The 21,558-nt window shown below is 40.6% G+C and overlaps 1 protein-coding gene across 1 annotated transcript; it reads left to right on the top strand.

The window, feature by feature from the left end:
- Positions 1-272: 272 nt before the first annotated feature.
- Positions 273-20,028, top strand: ANAPC7 (anaphase promoting complex subunit 7). Its single transcript, XM_019467493.2, has 11 exons — positions 273-464; positions 4,003-4,189; positions 6,516-6,635; positions 9,807-9,918; positions 10,223-10,376; positions 11,124-11,266; positions 13,205-13,322; positions 14,039-14,235; positions 16,479-16,703; positions 17,363-17,513; positions 19,157-20,028. The coding sequence occupies exons 1-11, from the start codon at positions 364-366 to the stop codon at positions 19,344-19,346; spliced, it is 1,698 nt and encodes a 565-aa protein (XP_019323038.2). The 5' UTR covers positions 273-363; the 3' UTR covers positions 19,347-20,028.
- The last annotated feature ends 1,530 nt before the right edge of the window (positions 20,029-21,558 follow it).

Below are 21,558 nucleotides of genomic sequence, written 5' to 3'. Positions count from 1 at the left end.
CATGTATTCATACCGAAGTGCCTTTTGTCCCCAGCCCATTGTGAGCCCTCAATAAAGTTTGCCGCTTAGAACGAGGACATAACTTTTGCTAAAACAAAACAAAATAAAACAAAAACAACCCCTAAACCAAATCATTCCACTTCACAGGGTGCTTGGGGAAAGGAATGGAGTTTATTATATTTGTGGGGTTTTGTTTTTTTTTTTTTTCCTCAGGCACTTCAATAGTTGCCTATTTTCCTGGGGGCGGTGCCGCTTGTGGACCCGATGGACCCCGGCGAGGCCGCCATTTTGGAGTCTTCCCTAAGGAGCTTCTACCGGCTTTTCGCGCCGCTGCCGCCGCTGCCAGCGGCCTTGCCGGGCAGGATGAATGTGATAGACCACGTGCGAGACATGGCGGCCGCGGGGCTGCACTCTAACGTGCGGCTCCTCAGCAGCTTGTTACTTACAATGAGTAATAACAACCCGTGAGTTGAGGCGGGGAGCGGCCTGGGGCTGAGGAGAAAGTGGCTCCGGTTTGGGAGCGGGGGCAGAGGGGGCCTGGGGACTGGCGGGAAGAGCGACCGCGGGCCTCTCCGCTGAGGCTTCGGGGTCAGCGAAGGCGTCGTCAGGCGGAGCCGTTCTGGGAACGCAAGTTGAGTTCACTTGGTCTCTGCGCTGTGCCAGACGCTGGGATGAGCTCCCTGAGGGAGATGTGGCGAGCGGCCGCTTCGAGAAATGGAAGGCGGAGGCTCTGAGGGCGAGCCTGGCTAGGGTTTCCCGAAAGTTGGGAGCGGCGGGTTTCCTGAGGCACCTGTCGCCCGGCAGAACGACTGTCACTTCGCTGGGCTGACTCCTCTCTTCCCGGCTCTTCCCCGAAGAACGTTTTCTCGCTCGCCGCCGCTCAGAAAGGCCCGGTCTTATACCTTCGTCCCCCATCTGAGATTGATCTTTTCCCCTTGAATGTGTCAGAAGGGTCCACTTTCTGGCCTCCAGAACCCCCGAAAACGGGAGACGCTGCTGGGTGGGAGTGGCGCCTTTTTAAGGACATGCAGTGCCCCTTTCTTGTTTTCAGAGCTGCGGTTTCTGGAGTCTTATGACGGATGCAGCACAGGGCTCTTTCCAGCCTCGAGTGCGCGTTGCCCCCCCTGCTTTAATTCCCCCATTGTACTTAAAACTCTCTCCCGTGACCTCCGAGGCCAAACATTTTTCTCCCCGACCTCCTCTCCTGTCCTCTGCTCACTGTGCTTCAGCCTTGCGGGCTCTTCTTTCTGTCACTTGAACACACCAAGCTCAGTTCTCAACTCAGGGCTTTGCATTTGCTGCTCCGCTTGCAGTCCTCACCTCAGAGAGCTGTGTCCTCCGTCAGGTTCCAGCTCAAGACATCCCTCCTAGAGAACAGCTTCTGTAACCATCAGAATTGCCCCTTACCCTCACTACTCCATCCCTTTGTCCTGTTTTATATTCTGCGCCCCTCTTTTTTTTTTTTAAATTGATGAAGGTCAGAAGGTGTTTTCCTAGCTTCAGGGAGGTCAGTTTCAATTCTGACCTTTAGCGTTTATTATTAAATTTCATACTGAATTGGCAGTATACACAGTAAAAAATTCAAACAGTACAGAAGAGGTATGCAGATAACCTAATTTACAGAAACATGGGCTAAGCTTAGTGGATTAAACTGCTTCTAATTATCCTGTAACATCTGCAGGAACCAAGAGTAATGACTAACTGGTGCATAAATTCCCATGAAGGAAAGTGTGCCTTGCCCAGTCACTCAAAACCAGCTGCAAGGCTGCAGAATAAACACAAGGCTGAAAGAGACCAGGGCTCCCTCGCTGTCAACACTAAGTGGATGGTGGTGAGATGATGGGTCTCACGTAGCAAGGTCCAGAAGCACACTCATGGAAATAAAATAGAGGAGCTGCATTACAGGCGCTTAACAGGCTTTTCCTTTCTGACCTAGACAGCTTCTAGAGCAGGCCAAACGCAAATGGGTCCACCCTGAGTAGAAAATTCAGTTACGCCACTCAGAAGTAGACTGTGGTGGGTCAGACTGAAGACTTTAGAATCAGAAGGACCAAAGTCCAGACATCATGGCTTCTCACGGAGTGTGTGAATTTGGGCAGTTTTACCTCCCTGAGGTTGTACATACTTCCTTAGCACATTCAACAAACATGTGAGTGCTCACTGCACAAAAGCACTGTACTGACCTCCTTAGGTGTTAAGGGTGATTAGAATACAGATCTTAAAAGTTCTCACCACAAGACCTCACTCCATCGTTTCCATTCACCACAGGCAACAACGATTAACAGTCTCGTGTGTCATTCCAAAGATGATGTATAGGTGTATAAGTAGGCATATGTGTTACAATATATAAATATCTGAATGCTTTGAGTGTAGCAGTATTTCCTATTAAATCTTATTTCTCAGTATATATATAGATTCTCAGAGTTGGAAGAGATCTTAACTAGCTGGACTATACCTTTTAGTCCTTGAATTTCCTTTGTAATTTTATATCCAGTGTTCAGCGTACCTGTCCTTTTTTTCTTTAAGATTAAAAAAATTAAGATAAACTTGACATACTATTAGATGCATCCTTTTAAAGCATACATTTCTGTGTTCTTTTTTTTTTTAAGTTTATTTTTGAGAGAGGGAAAGCACAAGTGGAGGAGGGGCAGAGAGAGAGAGAGAGAGAGAGAGAGAGAGAGAGGGAGGGAGAGAGGGTCCCAAGCAGGCTCCACACTGTCAGTGCAGGGGCCCTGATGTGGGGCTCTATCTCACCACCTTGGGATCATGACTTGAGCCAAAAAAAAAAAAAAAGTTGGACGCTTAACTGATTGAACCACCCAAGGGCTCCCTTGGTTTTAAATCTATTCACAGAGTTGTACAACCATCACCACTGTCTATCCCAAACTTTCATTATCCCCAAAAGAAACCCCATATTCTATTAGTAATCATCCCTGGTCCCACTTTCTCCAGCCCCTGGCAGCTACTAATCTCTGGTATCTATTGTTGAGTATCCTTCATTTGTTGACAAATTAACTGTTTACACAGTTGACTGTGACTGTTCTTTCATTTTAAACAGCTATAGCTTTACTCGTCAAAGAAAAATGTGTAAATTCTTCTTGTCAGGAATGGTGGGGAGGTGGAATTGGCGATTAAAAATGTTTCCCATTAAGAATGGTGGCCAGCTTCTAGGCAATTATTATGCTTGTGAGGAATGTTCAACATTAGTGAAAAAGTTTTGAAACATCTTGGTTCTTTTACACTGGTCCTTGAATCCCTGTGACTTGAGATAAAAATTCTAGTGTTAGTAGAAGTTTACTTTTGTATTAAAAAAAAAAAACAAAAAACTTCATCAAATAAGGCTAATCCTCTTTCTATCCTACCCTGTCCCATTGGCTTATTCTATTCTATTCTGTTCTATTCTCATACTTCGGTATTTTAGTATTCCTATCTTCTTCAGTATTTGAAGAGTTTTCAGTTCCTTTGAAACCTCTTTTTGTTCAGCACTTTCCTGAAAAGGTTTCAAAGTGGTGAGGTTTCTCTTTTCCAAGTTGTTCAACCCTTCCTGGTAGTATTTGTTAAGTCATTGTGATTTTTCTCCTTTTGTCTATATTATGCTAAAAACCGGTGTTAATATAAGAAAGTATGGATATATATATCAGATTGTTAAGTTAAGAGGACTTGGGGTAAGGAAGGGGAGGAAAAAATGTATAACATTTCTCTTTGTATATGTGTGTATTACTGTATTTGATTTAGAGGTATCATTGCTTTTTTAGTAAATAAAGGAGAAAAACATTAAAATAGAGCAATTTAAAGCAGTTTCCTGGATGTGCTGACCATATTAGCGTAGAGTGCGACTCTCATGCCTCTCATTTTAAGGACTAGCATTTATGATATGTTGACTTTTTTGTAAACTGTCCTTATACAAGGCTTTTTATGCTAGGCTTATGTGGACACTAAGGAGGGTGTTCTGTCTAACATTTCAAAATAACCCATGTAGGGGGTATTTTCTTTGTTTTCCAGTGAGTTATTCTCCCCATCCCAGAAGTACCAGCTCTTGGTGTATCACGCAGATTCTCTCTTTCATGATAAAGAATATCGGAATGCTGTGAGTAAGTATACCATGGCTTTGCAGCAGAAGAAAGCCCTAAGTAAAACTTCAAAAGTGAGACCTTCAACTGGCAATTCTGCATCTACTCCGCAAAGTCAGGTAAATGGAGATGGAAGTGTGAATTTTTTTTTTTTTTTTTTTTTTTTTTTGAGGGTGAGAGACTGAAAGAATTTACAAGACTGTGGACTAGATGTAGAGGAGGGGAAAATAAAAAATAGTTTTAAAGGAGAGCTGACTAGAGAAACAAAGATGAGAAACCACATAGATGCAAGAATGGAAAATTCACTCTGGATGAATCTAAAAATGGAATTAAACATGAATTATATGGGTTCACCGAGGTTCTGCATTGTTCCTCCCTTTTATACAAACAGAACTCAAAATCCATTGTTTTTATAAGTTTAATTAAAGTACAACTTTTAAAATGTAACTCAGGTATTAGGATTGCAAGAACCTAGGGAAATTTATGGGAAATACTAAGAATTCCTGCCAGTTTTGGTTGCCTGATAATTAAATAAATGAAGGGGAGAATTGTAATTTCACACAGTCTTCTGATTTGATGGAGATATCCAATTACCAGAAATTAACTCTAATAGTAGACTCCAGAAGATTTACAGGGTGTATAACTAAGGCTGCTTATTGCAGCATTATTTTTAATGGTAAGAAACTGAAAGCAAGTGTTCATCAGTGGAGTCTAGTTAAATTAGCGCATAGCCATAAGATGGGATATGATGAACTGTTACTGAAATGAAAAATGAGATAGAGGTACATGTGCTGATTTGAAAAGAACTGCACATAATAGTAAGTAAAATAAGATTTGTAGAAGTCTGTTCTGTTTGTTTAAAGGGGATGGATTATAGATACATAAATATATCTTCGTATATGCCGTATATATATATAAATGCTGAAAATCGATGTTAATATAAGAAAGTATGGATATGTATCAGATATATATCTGATATATATTATATATAAACATATGTTGTATATGCATTATGTATGAAGGATTTTGTGTGTAGAAGGAAAGAAATTTAACACTGGAAAGCTTTAGGGAGAGGGGAATTTTTACTTTGCAATTTGACCCTCTTTTAAGTTTAAATTATACATGCAACTTACACTGAAAAGTAATGTCAGTAGGATGAACTGGGTGTGAAATTATAAGTCATGTTTTTTCTGCTTTGTATTTTTCCACATTTTGAAAAAAGACAAATTAATGTAGTTTCCCTTTTTTTTTTAAAGCCTCTATATCTTCATCTTGTTTTTTTTTTCTTTATGTAAAACCTTTGATTTTTGTTATTAAAGAGCTGATTGCCAGGATTTTCTCTATTTTCTTTTTATTTTATTTATTTATTTTTTAAATAATCTCTATACCCAGTGTGAGACTTAAACTCACAGTCCTGAGATGAAGAGTTGCACACTCCACTGACTGAGCCAACCAGGCACCCCAGGATTTTCTCTGTTTTCTGACACTGAATGGAAATCATGTATATTATCCACACAGGGTCACTCATAGAAGTAGCTAACTTTTTGAGCATTCAGTATGCCAAGCACCATGCTAAACCTTTCATATTAATTAAATGCACTTAATCTTTAAGGAATTTTTTTTACCTCACATTTTAATTTTTTTAAGTTTTTGTTTTAATTCCAGTTAGTTAACATACAGTGTTGTATTAGTTTCAGATATACAATATAGTAATTCACCACTTCCATACCTCACCCTGTGCTCATCACAACTAGTGTACTCCTTAATCCCCATCACCTATTTAACCTATCCCCTTAGCCTCTCCCCTCTGGTAACCATCAGTTTGTTTTCTATAATTAATCTTTAAGGAATTTTTCAAAAATTAAGATCTATTTCACTTCCCAGAATTAACAATTCACTGGGTTGTAGTATATTCACAAAATTGTGCAACTGTCATCACTTTAATTCCAGAACATTTTCATCACCCTAGGAAATTTGCAAGCCTTTTATCTCTTTTATCTCTTTAGCCTCTGGGAATCACTAACCTTTTTCTGTCTCTATGGATTTACCTATTCTGGACATTGCATATGAATAGAATCATACAATATGTAACCTTTTGTGTCTGGTTTCTTTTACTTGAGCATAATATTTTTAGATTTGACCCATGTTATGGCATGAATCGGTTCTTTGTTCTTTTTTATTGCTGAATAATATTCCATTGTGTGGATATGCCATAACTATTCGTTAGTTGATGGACATTTATGTTATTTCCACTTCTTGTCTATCAGTAATGTTTATATAAACATTTATGTGTAGGTTTTTGTGTGAACATAGGTTTTCGGTTCTCTTGGCTGGATGTGTAGGGGCAGAATTGCTGGGTCATATGGTAACTCTATATTTAATGTTTTGAGGAACTGCCTTACTGTTGAAGTAATATTTTGAAGAAATGTTTTCATTGCCTCTTAGTGTCTTCCATCTGAAATTGAAGTGAAATACAAAATGGCTGAATGTTATACAATGCTAAAACAAGATAAGGATGCCATTGCTATTCTTGATGGGATTCCTTCAAGACAAAGAACTCCCAAAGTAAGTTGAATTGACAATTTGGTATATATTCTTCTCCTACCCAGTCCTTCCAACCCATTTCCTCCATGTTTTCTCCATGCATTAGGGAGTCCATCTGAATATTTTACTCTTGACTCACTTTGTTCCCCTGAAAATGGAGTAGATGAGGTTCAGAGAGATAGAAGAATTACTTTCTTATGAAACTCTGAAAATTCGTCTGATGAAAATGATAGCTGGAGAATATTACAAGTGCTCATTCTTTGGTATTTCTTACCATTGGAAATAATTTGTAAACACTTCCAGGTGGCAACAGTACTTTTTTAAGAATCTCATGTTTTGCATTCTATAGGTGCCCCCATTTGATTATATGAATGAGTTTATTAATCCCTTTGGTTTCAAGATCCAGGACTACAAGATCTTTATTTGTGTGTGAGATATATATTTGTGTTTGAATTGGTAACATATCAATAGAACACCTTCAACTGAAATCAAAAGATCTTGTCTGAGTTTAGGGCATACAAGCTGTGAAGTGTGTAGTATGAACTTGGGCAAGTTACCAATTTGAACTTTACTTTTTTTTTCTTATGTATAAAATGAGGTTAATAATACTTTGCTAACTTTAAGTTCCTTTATGAAAGAATACTTTTTAAAGTACTATACTGTAAGGAGTATTATATTGGGCATCTTTGATTACTGGTTTTTTTTGAAGTCCAGTTTAGAGGAACAGTGAGAATCTTTGCTTTTAGTATTGAATTCACATCAGTGGTTAATATTCTACCATGTATTCTCATGTCACCTGCCTTCCTCACTTCACTGAAGAACTGTTCTGTGCACCTTGTGCTTAATGATAAGGAATTTTATATGTAAGATGCCTGTGTACTTCCTCCTGCCCTTAGAAAAGGAATCTAAGCGGTGGTGTAGTGTTTTTTCTCCTAAGTGTCGGCTGAGTTTTAAAAGTAACCAATCAAACTTGATTAGAACATGTGTAAGCATCTCCTCATTGAAGATTTATGTACTATTTTCTGAGTTTTTTAAAACTAAGCGATTTTCCCAGTTTATTTTACGGTACTGGCTGCTATTAAAAATATTTGGAAACATGTTTTAGAATAACCTGTCTCATAATAAGCTTGGGTACTATATGCTGAATTTTTTTCTGATATCCTATGAAAGTCTTACCCCAAGAATAATTTTTTTTGCCTATGTGAGGAGTGTCTTTCTTTTGGAAGATGCCATTTTGATTATAAACTTTGAATGATACCTGTTCTTTATCTTATTGGAAATGTACCATAATTTCCTCCTTAATGACTTGAGGGTGGGGACATTTTTTGAAAATGAGTAATGGCAAATAAGCTCAGCTTTGTGGTATCTAACACTTTGGTATTTAAAGCCACCATTTTAAGAGGGACTAAAGGAATCCACATTTGTTAGGAGTACATATCCTTCATTCTGTAGAGCTGTTGTAGCCAGGAACAAGCAAAGATGTATGCCTCAAACATAAACCTATAATATTTACAGTTTTTCTTTCTTGTCCGTTAGGGAGTTAACTGGCTTCTCAGTCTGTGTAAAGGACAAGGAAGTGAGTCAAAATACGTCTAAATGAACGTCTGTTAATGTATGGTAAACGCCACCACACATTTCTTCACTTTTTAAAGGAAAATTCCAGTGTGAGATTATTATAGCTTGGTAAATCTTCAACTTTTAAAAGTAAACATATCAACATACAATTTCTCACTCAGTTTTTAGAAAATGATGACTGCTTGTGTTTATGGCGTGTGGCTTTGTGATGTTCCCAAGTAAGGATCTGCTTTAAAAAGGATTGACTTTCTCATAGGTAGTACTCAAAACTCATTCTTTTGAAGTGACAGGTAGTTTAAAGGGAATTTTAATATTTGTTGAGACAGATGATGTGTGGGTCATAGTTTGTTAATAACAAGCAGTCAAGAAAGGATCTTAAATTTAACCTTTTATTCTTTTCAAGTATTGACACCAATACTGGAGTTTTCCTTTAAGTATTTTCTTTTGCATTTTCAACATAGCCTAAAATGGAAAAGCTGAGGCCAAATAAAGTTTTATTTCTGGTATTTCATTATTTCATTGTTTGAATCATCAGTATGGATTAATGCCATACTAGATTGTTTTATACACTGTAAGTCATAATTGGAACAGATGTTCTTCATCTTCAGAGCCACTCTTTTGAGTAAATATCTGGCATACCAGGCTACAAATAACTGAAGAGATTGGGGATTGATTGGCTTTTTTTCTTTTGTGTGTTCATGTTGACTGCTTCCTTAGGTTAATGACCTGGCAAAAATTGCTGTGTTTAAGATCTATTAATTTCAAATTGGAATGTTCTCTTTTTCTCCCTGTAGTATTAAGATCATTTACTTTTCCCTGTAACTTCTACATTCTTTGGAACTTTTAGGTTTTCTCAAATTTTCCTTGTTGCATTTTTAGGGTTATTTTAATAGAGCTTTACTGAGTTACATATTTGAATTGTGCTAAAAATGCATTTATTGGATTTAAGTGATGTAGCTAACCTTTGGATCATTGTCACTTCTAGAAGTCAGTCAGAGTTTGACTTCTCTAGCATTACTTGGAAGAGTCAGATAGTCAGATAGGTCCAAGCTTTAAGCGTTAGAAAGGCAACAGTCTAGCTTCTAGAATAATTGTCAGAAGCCAAGTATGTAACTCTGTATCTGTCATTTCCTTTTTGGGGAAAATTCATCTGGTCTTTCTTAACAAGCTGTGTTAAGAATTCCTCTCTTTCTTATGCCTCAATATAATTGCATTTAAAGTATGTAAACTTGAGCACTTCTAGGTAGTTCATCTTCTAAAGATCAAGAAAGAATCAAGGTAATTAGATTTCTGTAACGTTTCTCAAATATATATTACTCCTATTTCCAGGGGCAGTATCTTTGGTCTAGATATTACTGGACCTTTTGTTTGGGTAAGTGAGAGGAATTTGACTTTCCTCTTAGAAATGGGAGGACCTAGGAAAAGCAAAGGTAGTAATTTCCTCTTTGGTTTAAAGAATGGGATTGGTCTTTGTTTATTTCCACTGAGCTATGGGTAGATTTTCCAGTAAAAAGTAGAATAGTAGCTGGTAATAAAAAATCAGGACTTAATTGGTGGTGAGATACTTTCTTTGCAATGTACGCTTATCTTACTGTCTTGTGTTTTTGTTTGTTACAGATAAACATGATGCTGGCAAATCTATACAAGAAGGCTGGTCAGGAGCGCCCTTCAGTCACCAGCTATAAAGAAGTGCTGAGGCAGTGCCCATTAGCCCTCGATGCCATTCTAGGTACAGATTATTCTCAGCTTATTTCTATGTAGTGTTTACTCTCTGAGATGTTAGTTCTCAGTCTTGGCTATACATTAGAATTTTCCCATGCCTAACTTCCAGAGAGTGATCCAGTAGATTATTATTGTCATGTATTTTTCACACATCAAGAAATATTAAGTTATGGTTGTTTTGCCATCTGCATCTTGCTCAGAATAGGGAAAGGGCACCTTGTAGTCCATGGAAAGGGTAACTTATTGCTTCTTGCATTGCAGAAGAGGAGAGCTGTGCCTCACTTTATTTCTCCTGTTTTCTGTTGGATTAGGTTTGCTGTCCCTTTCTGTAAAAGGCGCAGAGGTGGCATCGATGACAATGAATGTGATCCAGACTGTGCCTAACTTGGATTGGCTCTCTGTGTGGATCAAAGCATATGCTTTTGTGCACACTGGTGACAACTCGAGAGCAATCAATACCATTTGGTGAGAGACACAAAGTTAATTCAGTTTTCTTGAGGCCCTTTGCTTGTATGGAGATCTGATGTATCTAAATTAGCAAAATAGAGATAGGAGATGCTTATCTCTTGGTGTCGTAGCCTATTGTCTTTAGGCTTTCTTAGTCTCTTAACGTACTTAATGGTCCTAAAAGTAAGAATCCCTGCTGTGAGGACCTGTTAAATGTAAACTTTGACCAAGTTCAGCTCTGTATTTGCAAAAGTGGTAACCCTTGTAAAGCAGATTGTCTTAGTGTGTCATGCTTGAACCTGGATGAACATCTTCTTTGGACATCCCAGGAGCATAAATTGCAGCATCTGACCTGGGTTGTTTCTGTAGAACTGGGATTTTCTTTCTAGTCAAGTAAAGTCCTGGGACAAGAGACTGGGTCTTGTGTTATATGAAGTAATTTGGTTGAGTAGTAAGTAGCAGTCACTTGTGAATGACATTACATTTAACACCATGTTGTCCTCTGAAAACCTGCAACCAAAAAGTTCTTTCTAGGTAATGAGAGATTTCTGTTCATTCTGAATATTGGCTTTCTTACCCTATGTAATATTCTTTAAATCATAAACTCAGAATGAGAAAATATAGTGAATATGGTTTGTTTTAAAAGTTTTTATTATGAAATATATATACACAAAAGAGAATAGTACCTATATTGCCTGTCACCCAGATTCAGCAACTAAGAGGATTCATAATAGATGTTAAGGGTCAATGTTTAATATTTTGAAGTTCACTAGAGAAAAAGTCCTTATTGCGAGATAACGTGGACCTGCTGGGAAGCTTAGCAGATTTGTACTTCAGAGCTGGAGACAATAAAAACTCTGTCCTCAAGTTTGAACAGGCACAGATGTTGGATCCTTATCTGATAAAAGGTAAGTAATTCTTGAGGCAGGGTGAAAGTACCTGTAGAGGGGAGGATCAGGAAAGAAAGGGAGAAAATATAGCATGATCTTCTGATACTAGTTTTCATATAAATATTTTGTGGAACTTATTGCAGTAGGCTTTTACCTTTTTAGAGGTCCTGACACCTGTCTGTAACACTTGAGTAATTCCATTTTGAGCAGTTGTTTTTGCTTGAATTCAAGTGTCTCCAGACAGATCATTATTTGGCTCTTTTTCTTTTGGGAGAGGTGATATCCCTTCCTTATGATTTGTAAATTTATGGTGTGCCTGACTGGGAATTTGGATGGCATCCCCAAAACCGTAATATCCTTTTAGGGAATGTAGCTTCACTGTGTCCTTATTATAGTTAAAAGGCAGTACGTGAATAGACATTAAGGAAGGGATGAGATGATTAAAGGAAGTGATTAGGAATGAACAACAAAAAAATCATTGATCTGAAAGATTATAGCTGAAGGAGTGAGCCATAGGGACTTCCAAAGGGTGAGTGTCCAGTGACTGGCAGCAAGTGATGGGTAGTGGGAAATAATGTCTGATAGATAGGCTGAAATCTGCTTGTAAAGTCCCAAAAGAGGCCATCAGAAAAATAATGGCCTGGTGACAATAGTTAGTTCTGTAGACTCTTAAGCCATGAAAACAACAGAGCAGGGAGATGAGGAAACAGATCCAGAAAGATGAATTCATTTGCCTAAGGTCTCCCTTCTGTCCAGTGCTTATTTCTCTCCTCAGAGCTGCCTGTGCCCATGATGAAAATGGTGTGTTAGAAATACTAGTCTGGCATTAGTTGACAGCTTGGAGTTGAAACCTCAGGCCCGAGTTTGGGGGTCAGCAGGAGTGTTGCAGTGATCTTGTCATGAGAGGCATTTTCCTTGGAGTCTGAAGGGATAACAAGGGATGAGGGGGGTGGTGGGAGGAGCTAGGTGACAGCAAGCATGCTACCCTTTTTATAGAATGTGAGTGAGAATAAGCAGGGAGTGGGGTGATCTTAAATCAACTGGACTCCAGAAAGAACTAGATGCTTTTTCTGGAATAGGCTAACTTTTTCTGAGACCCACTGGCATATTCAGTGTATACTCTTTACTATGCTTAGGCGTCTTGGAGAAGAGAACTTAATGCTTTTTTTGGGCCTTTTCTGGATATGAGTTTGGATAGCTATATATCATGCCACAGGTTGTAGGGATGAACAGTTCCCGAAAATAATTGGCTTTCAAGTTGTGAGGTGTAGTTCCTTTACTCCTTTGCTTTTTTGCTAGCTATTTATTTATTTATTTAGAGTGAGTGGGGAGTGGGGGGAGGGAGGGAAGGGCAGAGAGGGAGAGGGAATTCCAAGCAGGCTCTGCACCATCAGCACAGAGCCTGATGTGGAGCTCGAACTCATGAACCATGAGATCATGACCTGAGCTGGAATCAAAAGTTGGACACTTACCGATTGAGCCACGCAGGTGCCCCTCTACTCCTTTGCTTTTTACATTTTTTGGATGTGTTTTGTTTTTTTAATAGTCATGTTGTAGGAAACTGGGAATGCCGGTGGGAGGAGCTCATGATTGTGGAAAGGGCTCAGACCGAGCCAGAGCTGGGGCCTCAGTGGGGACTCTGATGAAGGCTGCTGCTCATTTATAAAGGACTCCTGCCTGCTTTTTAAATTTTTTTTTTTTTTTTTTCAACTTTTTTTTTTTTAATTTATTTTTGGGACAGAGAGAGACAGAGCATGAACGGGAGAGGGGCAGAGAGAGAGGGAGACACAGAATCGGAAACAGGCTCCAGGCTCCGAGCCATCAGCCCAGAGCCTGACGCGGGGCTCGAACTCACGGACCGCGAGATCGTGACCTGGCTGAAGTCGGACGCTTAACCGACTGTGCCACCCAGGCGCCCCTCCTGCCTGCTTTTTAAAAAAGCCTCTTCCTTTCTAGGAATGGATGTATATGGCTACCTCCTGGCAAGAGAAGGGCGGCTAGAGGATGTGGAGAACCTTGGCTGCCGCCTTTTTAATATTTCTGATCAGCATGCAGAACCCTGGGTAGTCTCTGGGTATGTTTATACATTCTCTTTTCTTTCCAGGTTTCAGTACATCCTTTAGGAAATTGTGGTGCCTCCCAAATAGAATATACGTTGAAAACACAGATTAAGAGATAATCAGACTTAGATTTAGATCAAGGCCTTTGACGTTGGATATATTAGTTACCTCTCTGAATCTCTTTTCTCATTTGGAAAATGAGGATTTTCATGGGGCAGGTATCAACTGAGACAGTGCATCATGCTTAGCACTGGAAGCCATCAGTGAACAGGCTAAGAGCTGCTGCTTTGTTATTTACTATGGCTTTATAAGTTCTCTAAATATCTCTCACCTGATAACATATCCAGACATCAGGTTCTTTTCCATAATTTTTCCTTCCATATCAAGATTTCTTCTTAAAAATAAATATTTAGGATTGCCTGAGTGGCTCGGTTGAACGTCTGACTCTTGATTTAGGCCCGTGACATGATCTCAGAGTGGCGAGATGAAGTCCTGTGTCAGCTTCCACACTCAGCGTGGATCCTGCTTAAGTTATTCTCTCTCTCTGTCAAATATAAATAAATGAAATACAGAAAATGGGTTTTTTGGTACCCCCTCTCCCCTCAGTATCTTAGGTTAAACCTGTAATGGTTTGCAATAAGGATCAGGTAGCATGCCTTCTGTTTGGTTTTTAGATGAAGTTTCTTTACCATTTTCTTTTAGGTAATTTTTTTTTTTTCTTTCCCTCCAGGTGTCATAGCTTCTATAGCAAACGTTACTCTCGGGCCCTCTATTTAGGAGCCAAGGCCATTCAGCTGAATAGTAATAGCGTTCAAGCTTTGCTACTTAAGGGAGCAGCACTTAGAAACATGGGCAGAGTCCAAGAAGCAATAATCCACTTTCGGGAGGCTATACGGCTTGCACCTTGTCGCTTAGATTGTTATGAAGGTAAGATGAAAGCTATAGATAAATAGTGTGTGGCATCAACTTGGATGGAAGGTTTTGTTAGGCCAGCAATTCCCAAACCCTGTTGTATGTTAGAGTTCTCTGGGGGTACATTTTAAAATCCTGATGCCAGGTCACTCCACTATAGTCTAAATCAGAATATTGTGGTTGTGCGATAGGCACAGTATTTTTTTGATGATCCCAGGTAATGCCAACATGCACGTAAGTTTGGGAATCACTGCATTAGGCATTTATTAGGCATTTTAGAAATCATTTAGGATTTTCACTTGAACTTTAGAATTTTTTTCTCATTCTTTTTTTCTGGTTTTTGGTGAGGGTGTAGTTGGGGTAGATTTTTTTGTCCTATTTCTGATTGTTTCTCAAACATGGCCCACTCCTCAATGTGAATCTCTGTGCTGGCAGTATGCTAGAGTGCTTGGTTGTGTCTTATTTTTTAACAGTTCTCTTACCTCAAGCCAGAAATATTACTCATGGGGTAACTCCATATCCATATGACAGTGTCGGTTGTGGGAACTAGTCTGTTCATTGTGACCTCCTGAGTGGGCACGATCAGGGTCAAACTTTGTTTTGTTATGTGCTATTTTAAGTACATGTGAACTGACCCTAGGAGTTAAAAGGAGCTGTGCCAGCTTCAGCAACGTTTGGTGACTGAGTCACAGATGTTAAAATAGATCTTACAAGATGCAGTTCCTCCAAAAGCATATTTTTATAAGAATTTAAAAATAAACCCAGGAGTCTAGGAGTGACTTGTTCTTAACAGGAAGATGAGTTTCAGATTTGAGAAAGAAAATTTGGAAGTTGAGGTAAAGAACAAATCTGGTTAGATATTCAGAGAGCTTTGCCTATTGTGGATTTGTTCTTAAAGTGTCCCCAGTAAATCAGGCTTTTGGTTCCAGTTTAAATTTTTGATCCTGAAACTGTAACTTCCCAAGCCTCTCAGCTGCTTTTGTCACGCTAGTTCCTTTCTGCTGCATGCCTGTTTCACAAGAGCCTAGGAATGCAGTTGAATAACGAACTCCACAATATTTGGACAGAGGATAGTTAGAGTCACTGGGGGTGGAGGACCTTCTGCAGGCCAGCTTCGTGGTCTCCCTGCACTCAAGCTACCATTTGGAGTTTTGAATCAGGATGACATTATGCTGTCCAGTGCTTCTTGCAACCTCCAGCTGAGCTTCCTTTATTGGCAGAGGCACTGGATTAGTGAAGTGCATTCTTTCCATTTCCTTCTGAAGTTCCAGTGGGGGCTTTAGCAGGGAAATAAAACTACTCAATACATAGTTGAAAGAGCCGTATTCGGAATCCAACACATTGACCCGAAGAGTTAGGTAATTTCTGTTAAGTAACCATAGTGTGTGGTAGAATGTGCATGCACAAATATTATAAATGCTGCTGGGGTGGAGGAGTATGCAGAGAAAATCTGCCAGGGATGTGTGGGTTTGGAGTTTAAGCTGTTTTTCTGTTTTGATGAGTGCTTTGTGTCAAAAAGCACTTCCTCTGTTCTCAAGTTCTTGGCAAGAAGAGTTGAGAGTTGACTCTGCTTGAAGTGTCCCCATAGGGCATCTTGTTGTGGGTATGATAAGAGGCAGGAGCTGCCAGTCTTGATTTGATGTATTTGGCCCATCTGATTAAGTATTTTCCATCTAGGTTAGGGAAACGTTCAGCAAATGTCTTTTGAGATAGCTTTTATGTTTTAAATGAAAAGTTGTCCTTCTCTTTAGGTTGCTCCATAAGTCTGTTAGTAGAAAACTTGCCAAACTTGTAGTTTTGTAGAACTGGATTTCACTTGGAACTTAGGAGCTCTTCCATGTAAGCCTAGGACTAAAGGTGACTGAAGACAGCTGGAAATCAATAGTTCATTAAGGGGCAGTAGAACCTTGGGTTTTGTTGTCAGCACCATCTCTGTTTCAAGTAATGATTAGGGTCACGTTTGTTCCTCTATCATTCAGCTGGGCTGCCTACATGCTTCAGTTTACTTACGTGTGTTTCCTTCGCTAACTAAAGGTGCCTTTGCAGTGCATGCAGCCTTTTTCCATATCCCTCAAGTGCTCTGGGGAAGAGCACTTATTCCATCTAGACTACTCTCCAGTCTGATCTCATCATCAGAGTTTTCCCCTGGCCTGCCCTTTGTCTGAAACTTTGAAGGTTTACAATCTGGAAGGCTGTCAGAGTGGAAGCATTGCTTGGAATGGTAATGTGGTTGAGCTTTCTGTGTTTTATTTTTTCAGGTCTCATTGAATGTTACTTAGCTTCCAACAGTATTCGTGAAGCAATGGTAATGGCTAACAACGTTTACAAAACTCTAGGAGCAAATGCACAGACCCTTACCCTTTTAGCCACTGTTTGTCTTGAAGACCCAGTGACACAGGAGAAAGCCAAAACTTTATTAGATAAAGCCCTGACCCAAAGGCCGGATTACATTAAGGCTGTGGTGAAAAAAGCAGAACTACTTAGTAAGTGTATCTTATTTACTTCCCTTTTGTCATTAATTATATAAAACCTGATCTCATTGGATTTCCTGGTCCCAGCTGGTTACAGATGACCAGTCAGGTGTGTGCCTTTTTACAGTAGGTTTGAGTCCATACAACCAAATGTAGCTGGCTTAAACTGGCCTGGATTGGCAGTGACTGACTTTTTGAGTGGCTCAAACCAGCTATACTTGGTTGGTACCTGTTCAGCTTACTTTGATCTGGTTTTGGTTGTCCTGAACTAGTTTGGGCTGAATATAACTGGTTTTAGCCAGCTTGAACTGTTTTGACCCATCTGGATTTGCTTATGACTTCCTTTTAGCTTTGGTTGTTTTAGTCCTAATTTATGATAAAGTCCTGGGTTTGGGCTAGTTTGGCAAATAAAATGCATTTTGGCTTTTTATTTGAACTTAGGTTAAGAGTATATTTTTCAAAATCAGAACTCAGGCTGTACATTTCCTAATAGAAGAGGAATTCATATGAGCTTGTTCTTATTTCCTGCCACACCACTGTTCTCTTAAGGACATCTACAAATAGACTGTTGGATTATAATCATTGTTGTGGTTTTGTGTATATGATTTGAGATGGGAGTATATTTTCAAAACGTTGTGTAAGTAGGAAAATGAGGGTCTTTTTCTTTTCAGGCAGAGAACAGAAATATGAAGATGGAATTGCTTTGCTGAGGAATGCACTAGCTAATCAGAGTGACTGTGTCCTGCATCGGATCCTAGGAGATTTCCTTGTAGCTGTCAATGAGTATCAGGAAGCAATGGACCAATATAGTATAGCACTAAGGTAGGCACTTAGCCTCCCATGGGGGGGAAGGTCAATGAGGGGTAGAAGAGGCAGGGAACTATGTAACAGGAGTTCTGGAAACACACACACTTTTGTGCCCATGGTTGAAAACAGAGTAATGATAGTAATGGTAGAAGAGTTATTTGTGAGTTCATAACTTCTAAAAAAAATAATAATAATTTCATAAAGTATATTAGCAACATTAAAGAACTGTTTCACTCCTAACCAGCCCACACCACTATATCATCAGTTTTCATTTGTGTAGATCATCTTCCTGGCCTCACCCATGCATAAACGTATTTTTATAGGGTATATGTAGTTATATATTTTATATTCTGCTTTTTCAAATCAAAGTATTGTAAGTACTTTCCCATGTTTCTACTGTAGTAGTTAAGAACTTAAGCTCTGAAGTTTGAATACTACCTTCACAACACCTGTTATATTGGGCAAGTTACTAACAGATTTCCTTGTCTATATCTACCTTATTAGGTATTAAATGATTAAATGAGGATTAAATTATTATTCCATGTAAAGCTCTTAGTGCTGTGCCTGGTACATAGTAAATACTAAATAAATAGTGGTATTCTTACTGTTTAACATAGAAGTGATTTCTTTGAGGGTTGTCTCCGTGTCTATAAAGTTATGGTGAAGGCCTGTCTTTAATCGAGTGTGATCACATCCATTTACTTGTTCAGCAGTTGAGCACCATGCATGTGCCTGGCATCTCAGTAACCACTGGGTATGCTGTGATTCCGGGAGCTCTCGGTCTCAGGCGTGCAGACTGATCGATGCCACGTGCTAAGTGCTTTCATAGCAGTCTCTAGAAGGCAAGGTGGGAGCCCATAGGGCTGGGAGCCCTGGGTGTGGGTGAGAGCTGTATGGAAGTTTTCAGGGAAGAGGTAACAAATCAATCTACAGTTATGTAAGTAGGAACAGGACTCATTAGAGGTGGGATTTGCTAGAGATTGGACACCCGCTGGCCTTGATGGTAACCACAAAGGCAAGAGGAAGAATTGCTTAGAAGTCAAATAAATGTTCTGGAGCCTCTGAACTTTGGGGGTTTGGGCATGTGTAATGACTCAGCTGCTAAACTCGAATGCTTGGGTAGGGGGGTAGCTTTGGGTCCTGGGGTCTAACTTAGGAGTTGACAAATCTGTTCCATGGTAAGCATAATGATTTGATTGACTACTGAAATGCTGATATGGTTAATTATGTCAGAAGAATGTGAAACACCTTAACTCAACAGAAAAATAAGTATTTTTTTTGTAACTTTGTAGCCTAAAAATCTGATACTGTTAAGAAATTACATTTGAATTTTTCTGTTAATGGTGGTTTGCTGCTTTTTCATTTGTGTTATCTAGTATCTTCCTCTAGCAGAATGCTGGGCTAATAATGTTTAAGAAATACATGGAGAAAAACTGAAATTAAGAATTCTAAAAATTAGGACAAGACGCCTTTTTTCACTTCTAGTGGTGGACTCCCTCGATCCTGCCTGTGGAACCACAGTTGTTTGGAGAGGCCAGGCATTAGCAGTTTCTCTGTGACTGGGTGGTCATTTCACTGCCGTGCCAGGGAGATGACACATCAGCCAGCAAGAAGCAAGGCAGAGATTCAGGCCTCTCCTTTGTTTTGTTGTCCCCTAGTTTGGACCCCAATGACCAGAAGTCTCTAGAGGGGATGCAGAAGATGGAGAAGGAGGAGAGTCCCACGGATGCCACTCAGGAGGAGGATGTGGACGACATGGAAGGGAGTGGGGAAGAAGGGGACCTGGAGGGCAGCGACAGTGAGGCGGCCCAGTGGGCTGACCAGGAGCAGTGGTTCGGCATGCAGTGAGGCAGGCGGCAGCTCTGTGGCCACACTGGCCTGCCCTGCTCTGAGCACTTCCGTGGACTGAAGGAGCCCGGAGGAGCCCGCTCTCTGGGAGGACATTGATTCCGCATGTAATTGCAGCAGGGGTCTCTGCCCCTCGCTCCGTATTTCTAGTAGTGAATTCATTTTTAAAAACTGAGCCTGACCAACCTTCCATCTATCTCTGTCCTCCCCTGCTCCAGCCAGGGAGGATCGAGTGAGCTCTCTGGGAGGCCTGCAGATGTGCCAGGGCTTCTGGGACAGAGTGCTTTTTATATAACTAATTTCTAAATCTGAAAGCTTGAGGAATAGACAGTGTTTTGTCTGTGACATTGTGGGTGAGTTTAAAGGAGTGACTTGTCACCCAGAGCAAAAGTGTCCTCTCCCATGTCAGACAGCAGCATGGGCTGGCCCTTTCAGAGCGGGTTTCCTGTCCCGGAAATCATCATCCTGAGCTGTCCAAACTTCCCTAGTAACCTTGCTTCCTTCTGCAATGTTAGTAATGCCTTAAGCTGACAGTTGCTATTTTGCAGAACAATTTTCCTATTTGCTAATCTGGTAACTTGCCTATGAGCCTGGGCCGGATCTGAGAAACAGGTGTGACCTAGAGCATGACCAGAGGCACACCTGGGGTAATTAACTAATAAAACTGTTTTTTGTACAGTAATGGTGTTGGGTTGATCAGAATGGAAGCCCTTTATAGATTCTTACTTTTTTTGGTCTCTCACAATGCATTGATTCAGCCCCAGAATTATTTGCCATAAATACACTCCTTTTCTTCCCAGAGTTTTGGGAGCCAGGAGGATTGGTAACTTCAGGTAACATTGAGCTAATTCATCTATTTGCATTTTTGATTGGTTAAATTCCCCCGGGGGGTGAGTCTTTGGCCTGTTTTAGACTGGTTCCTCCCAGTTCTGTCAGAAGCACTAAAGTCTGTGTATGGTTTCAGCATTCTGTCACGGGGTCAGCAGGGGGCGCGTTCCCTGGGCTTGGTGCTGGGAGAGTTCGCCTACCGTCTTCCCCTTGTTTCTTCAGATGCAGTGCTTTTCACTATATCCTTAACTTGGAGGCGAAGGTGGGGAGAATGGCACAGCTAACCCCAAATTCTCACTAAAACAAAATTATTCAAAGGTGGTACAATAGGTGATTTTGATGTAAATGGAAAGTTCTGTCTTAAAGTGTAAAAACCATGGACATGTACGGTAGTTGAGGAGCTCAGAACATCTGATAACTATAAGGGCAAAAAAAGTTACTGTTCAAGTATCTTTCAGTATGAGACTTAAAGCCTGGGCAGCACCATTTGATCAAGCAGTTTCTAAAGAGCCCAGCCAGCAGTTGGGGTCGTTCCAGGTGAGCATACTGCCCCGAGAAGGCACTGCGTACTGGCCTCAGTGCTTGCTCTGGATGTAGCTTCTTGGCCTTCGCCTTGCCTCCTAGCAGCTGTTAACCAGTCTGTGCGTTGGAAGAAAAGGTGAAACATCTTTGCCATTCCCCTGGCTAGGGGAAGAAGCCTGGCCACATCCAGCCTACATGTTTCTGCATGTCAGGCTTGTCACTGTTCCCTCTGAGGTTCCCATGGGGTCAGGATGTGCCTCAGAGCCCAGGCCCTGCACATTACCTTCTGTCAGCCCCAGCATGTTCCTCTCCCCTTTCCTGGGCTGGCCCTCAGCTCTTCTAGGAGCCCCTGGATCATCCCCAGCACCTCCATCCCACCAGCACCCTGGGCTGGATCCCTCCAATCCTTCCCAACTACAGCTCCAGCAGTTCTACCCTGACCATGTCAGTGTCACAACCAGGTTAGAAGAGGCGACTGAAGCTACATTTTGAGAGCACCTGATGTGGGATTGGTTCACATCAAAGAATGGGAGGAGTGTGACTTGAAGATCTCACCTGGCATTGCTGCTATCACTTGGTCTCACAAAAAAATCTTACGAGGGCAGGGAGCTCCATGAAGCAGGGACAGAATCAGGCTGCCCAGCGCTCTGGTTGTCCCATTGAGCCACCTTCCAGGAGATGAAGCATCTTGACAAGTGATGGCCTCCCAACTGCTTACAGTCACCAGAGATATTCTGGTGTCTGGAGTTTCACACACCATTATGAGGAGAGGGATGTTTTAACTGATCCTGTCTTTTAGCCCAACCACTTGCAGCTTGATCATAGCACTGGTTTGGAGTAAGGCTACATTCTAAAAGTCCTT

The sequence above is a fragment of the Panthera pardus genome, unplaced genomic scaffold (genome assembly GCF_024362965.1).
Source record: "Panthera pardus isolate Hobbes unplaced genomic scaffold, ASM2436296v1 HiC_scaffold_15, whole genome shotgun sequence".
Taxonomy (NCBI): Eukaryota; Metazoa; Chordata; class Mammalia; order Carnivora; family Felidae; genus Panthera; species Panthera pardus.
This window is presented reverse-complemented; position numbering and strand designations above follow the sequence as displayed.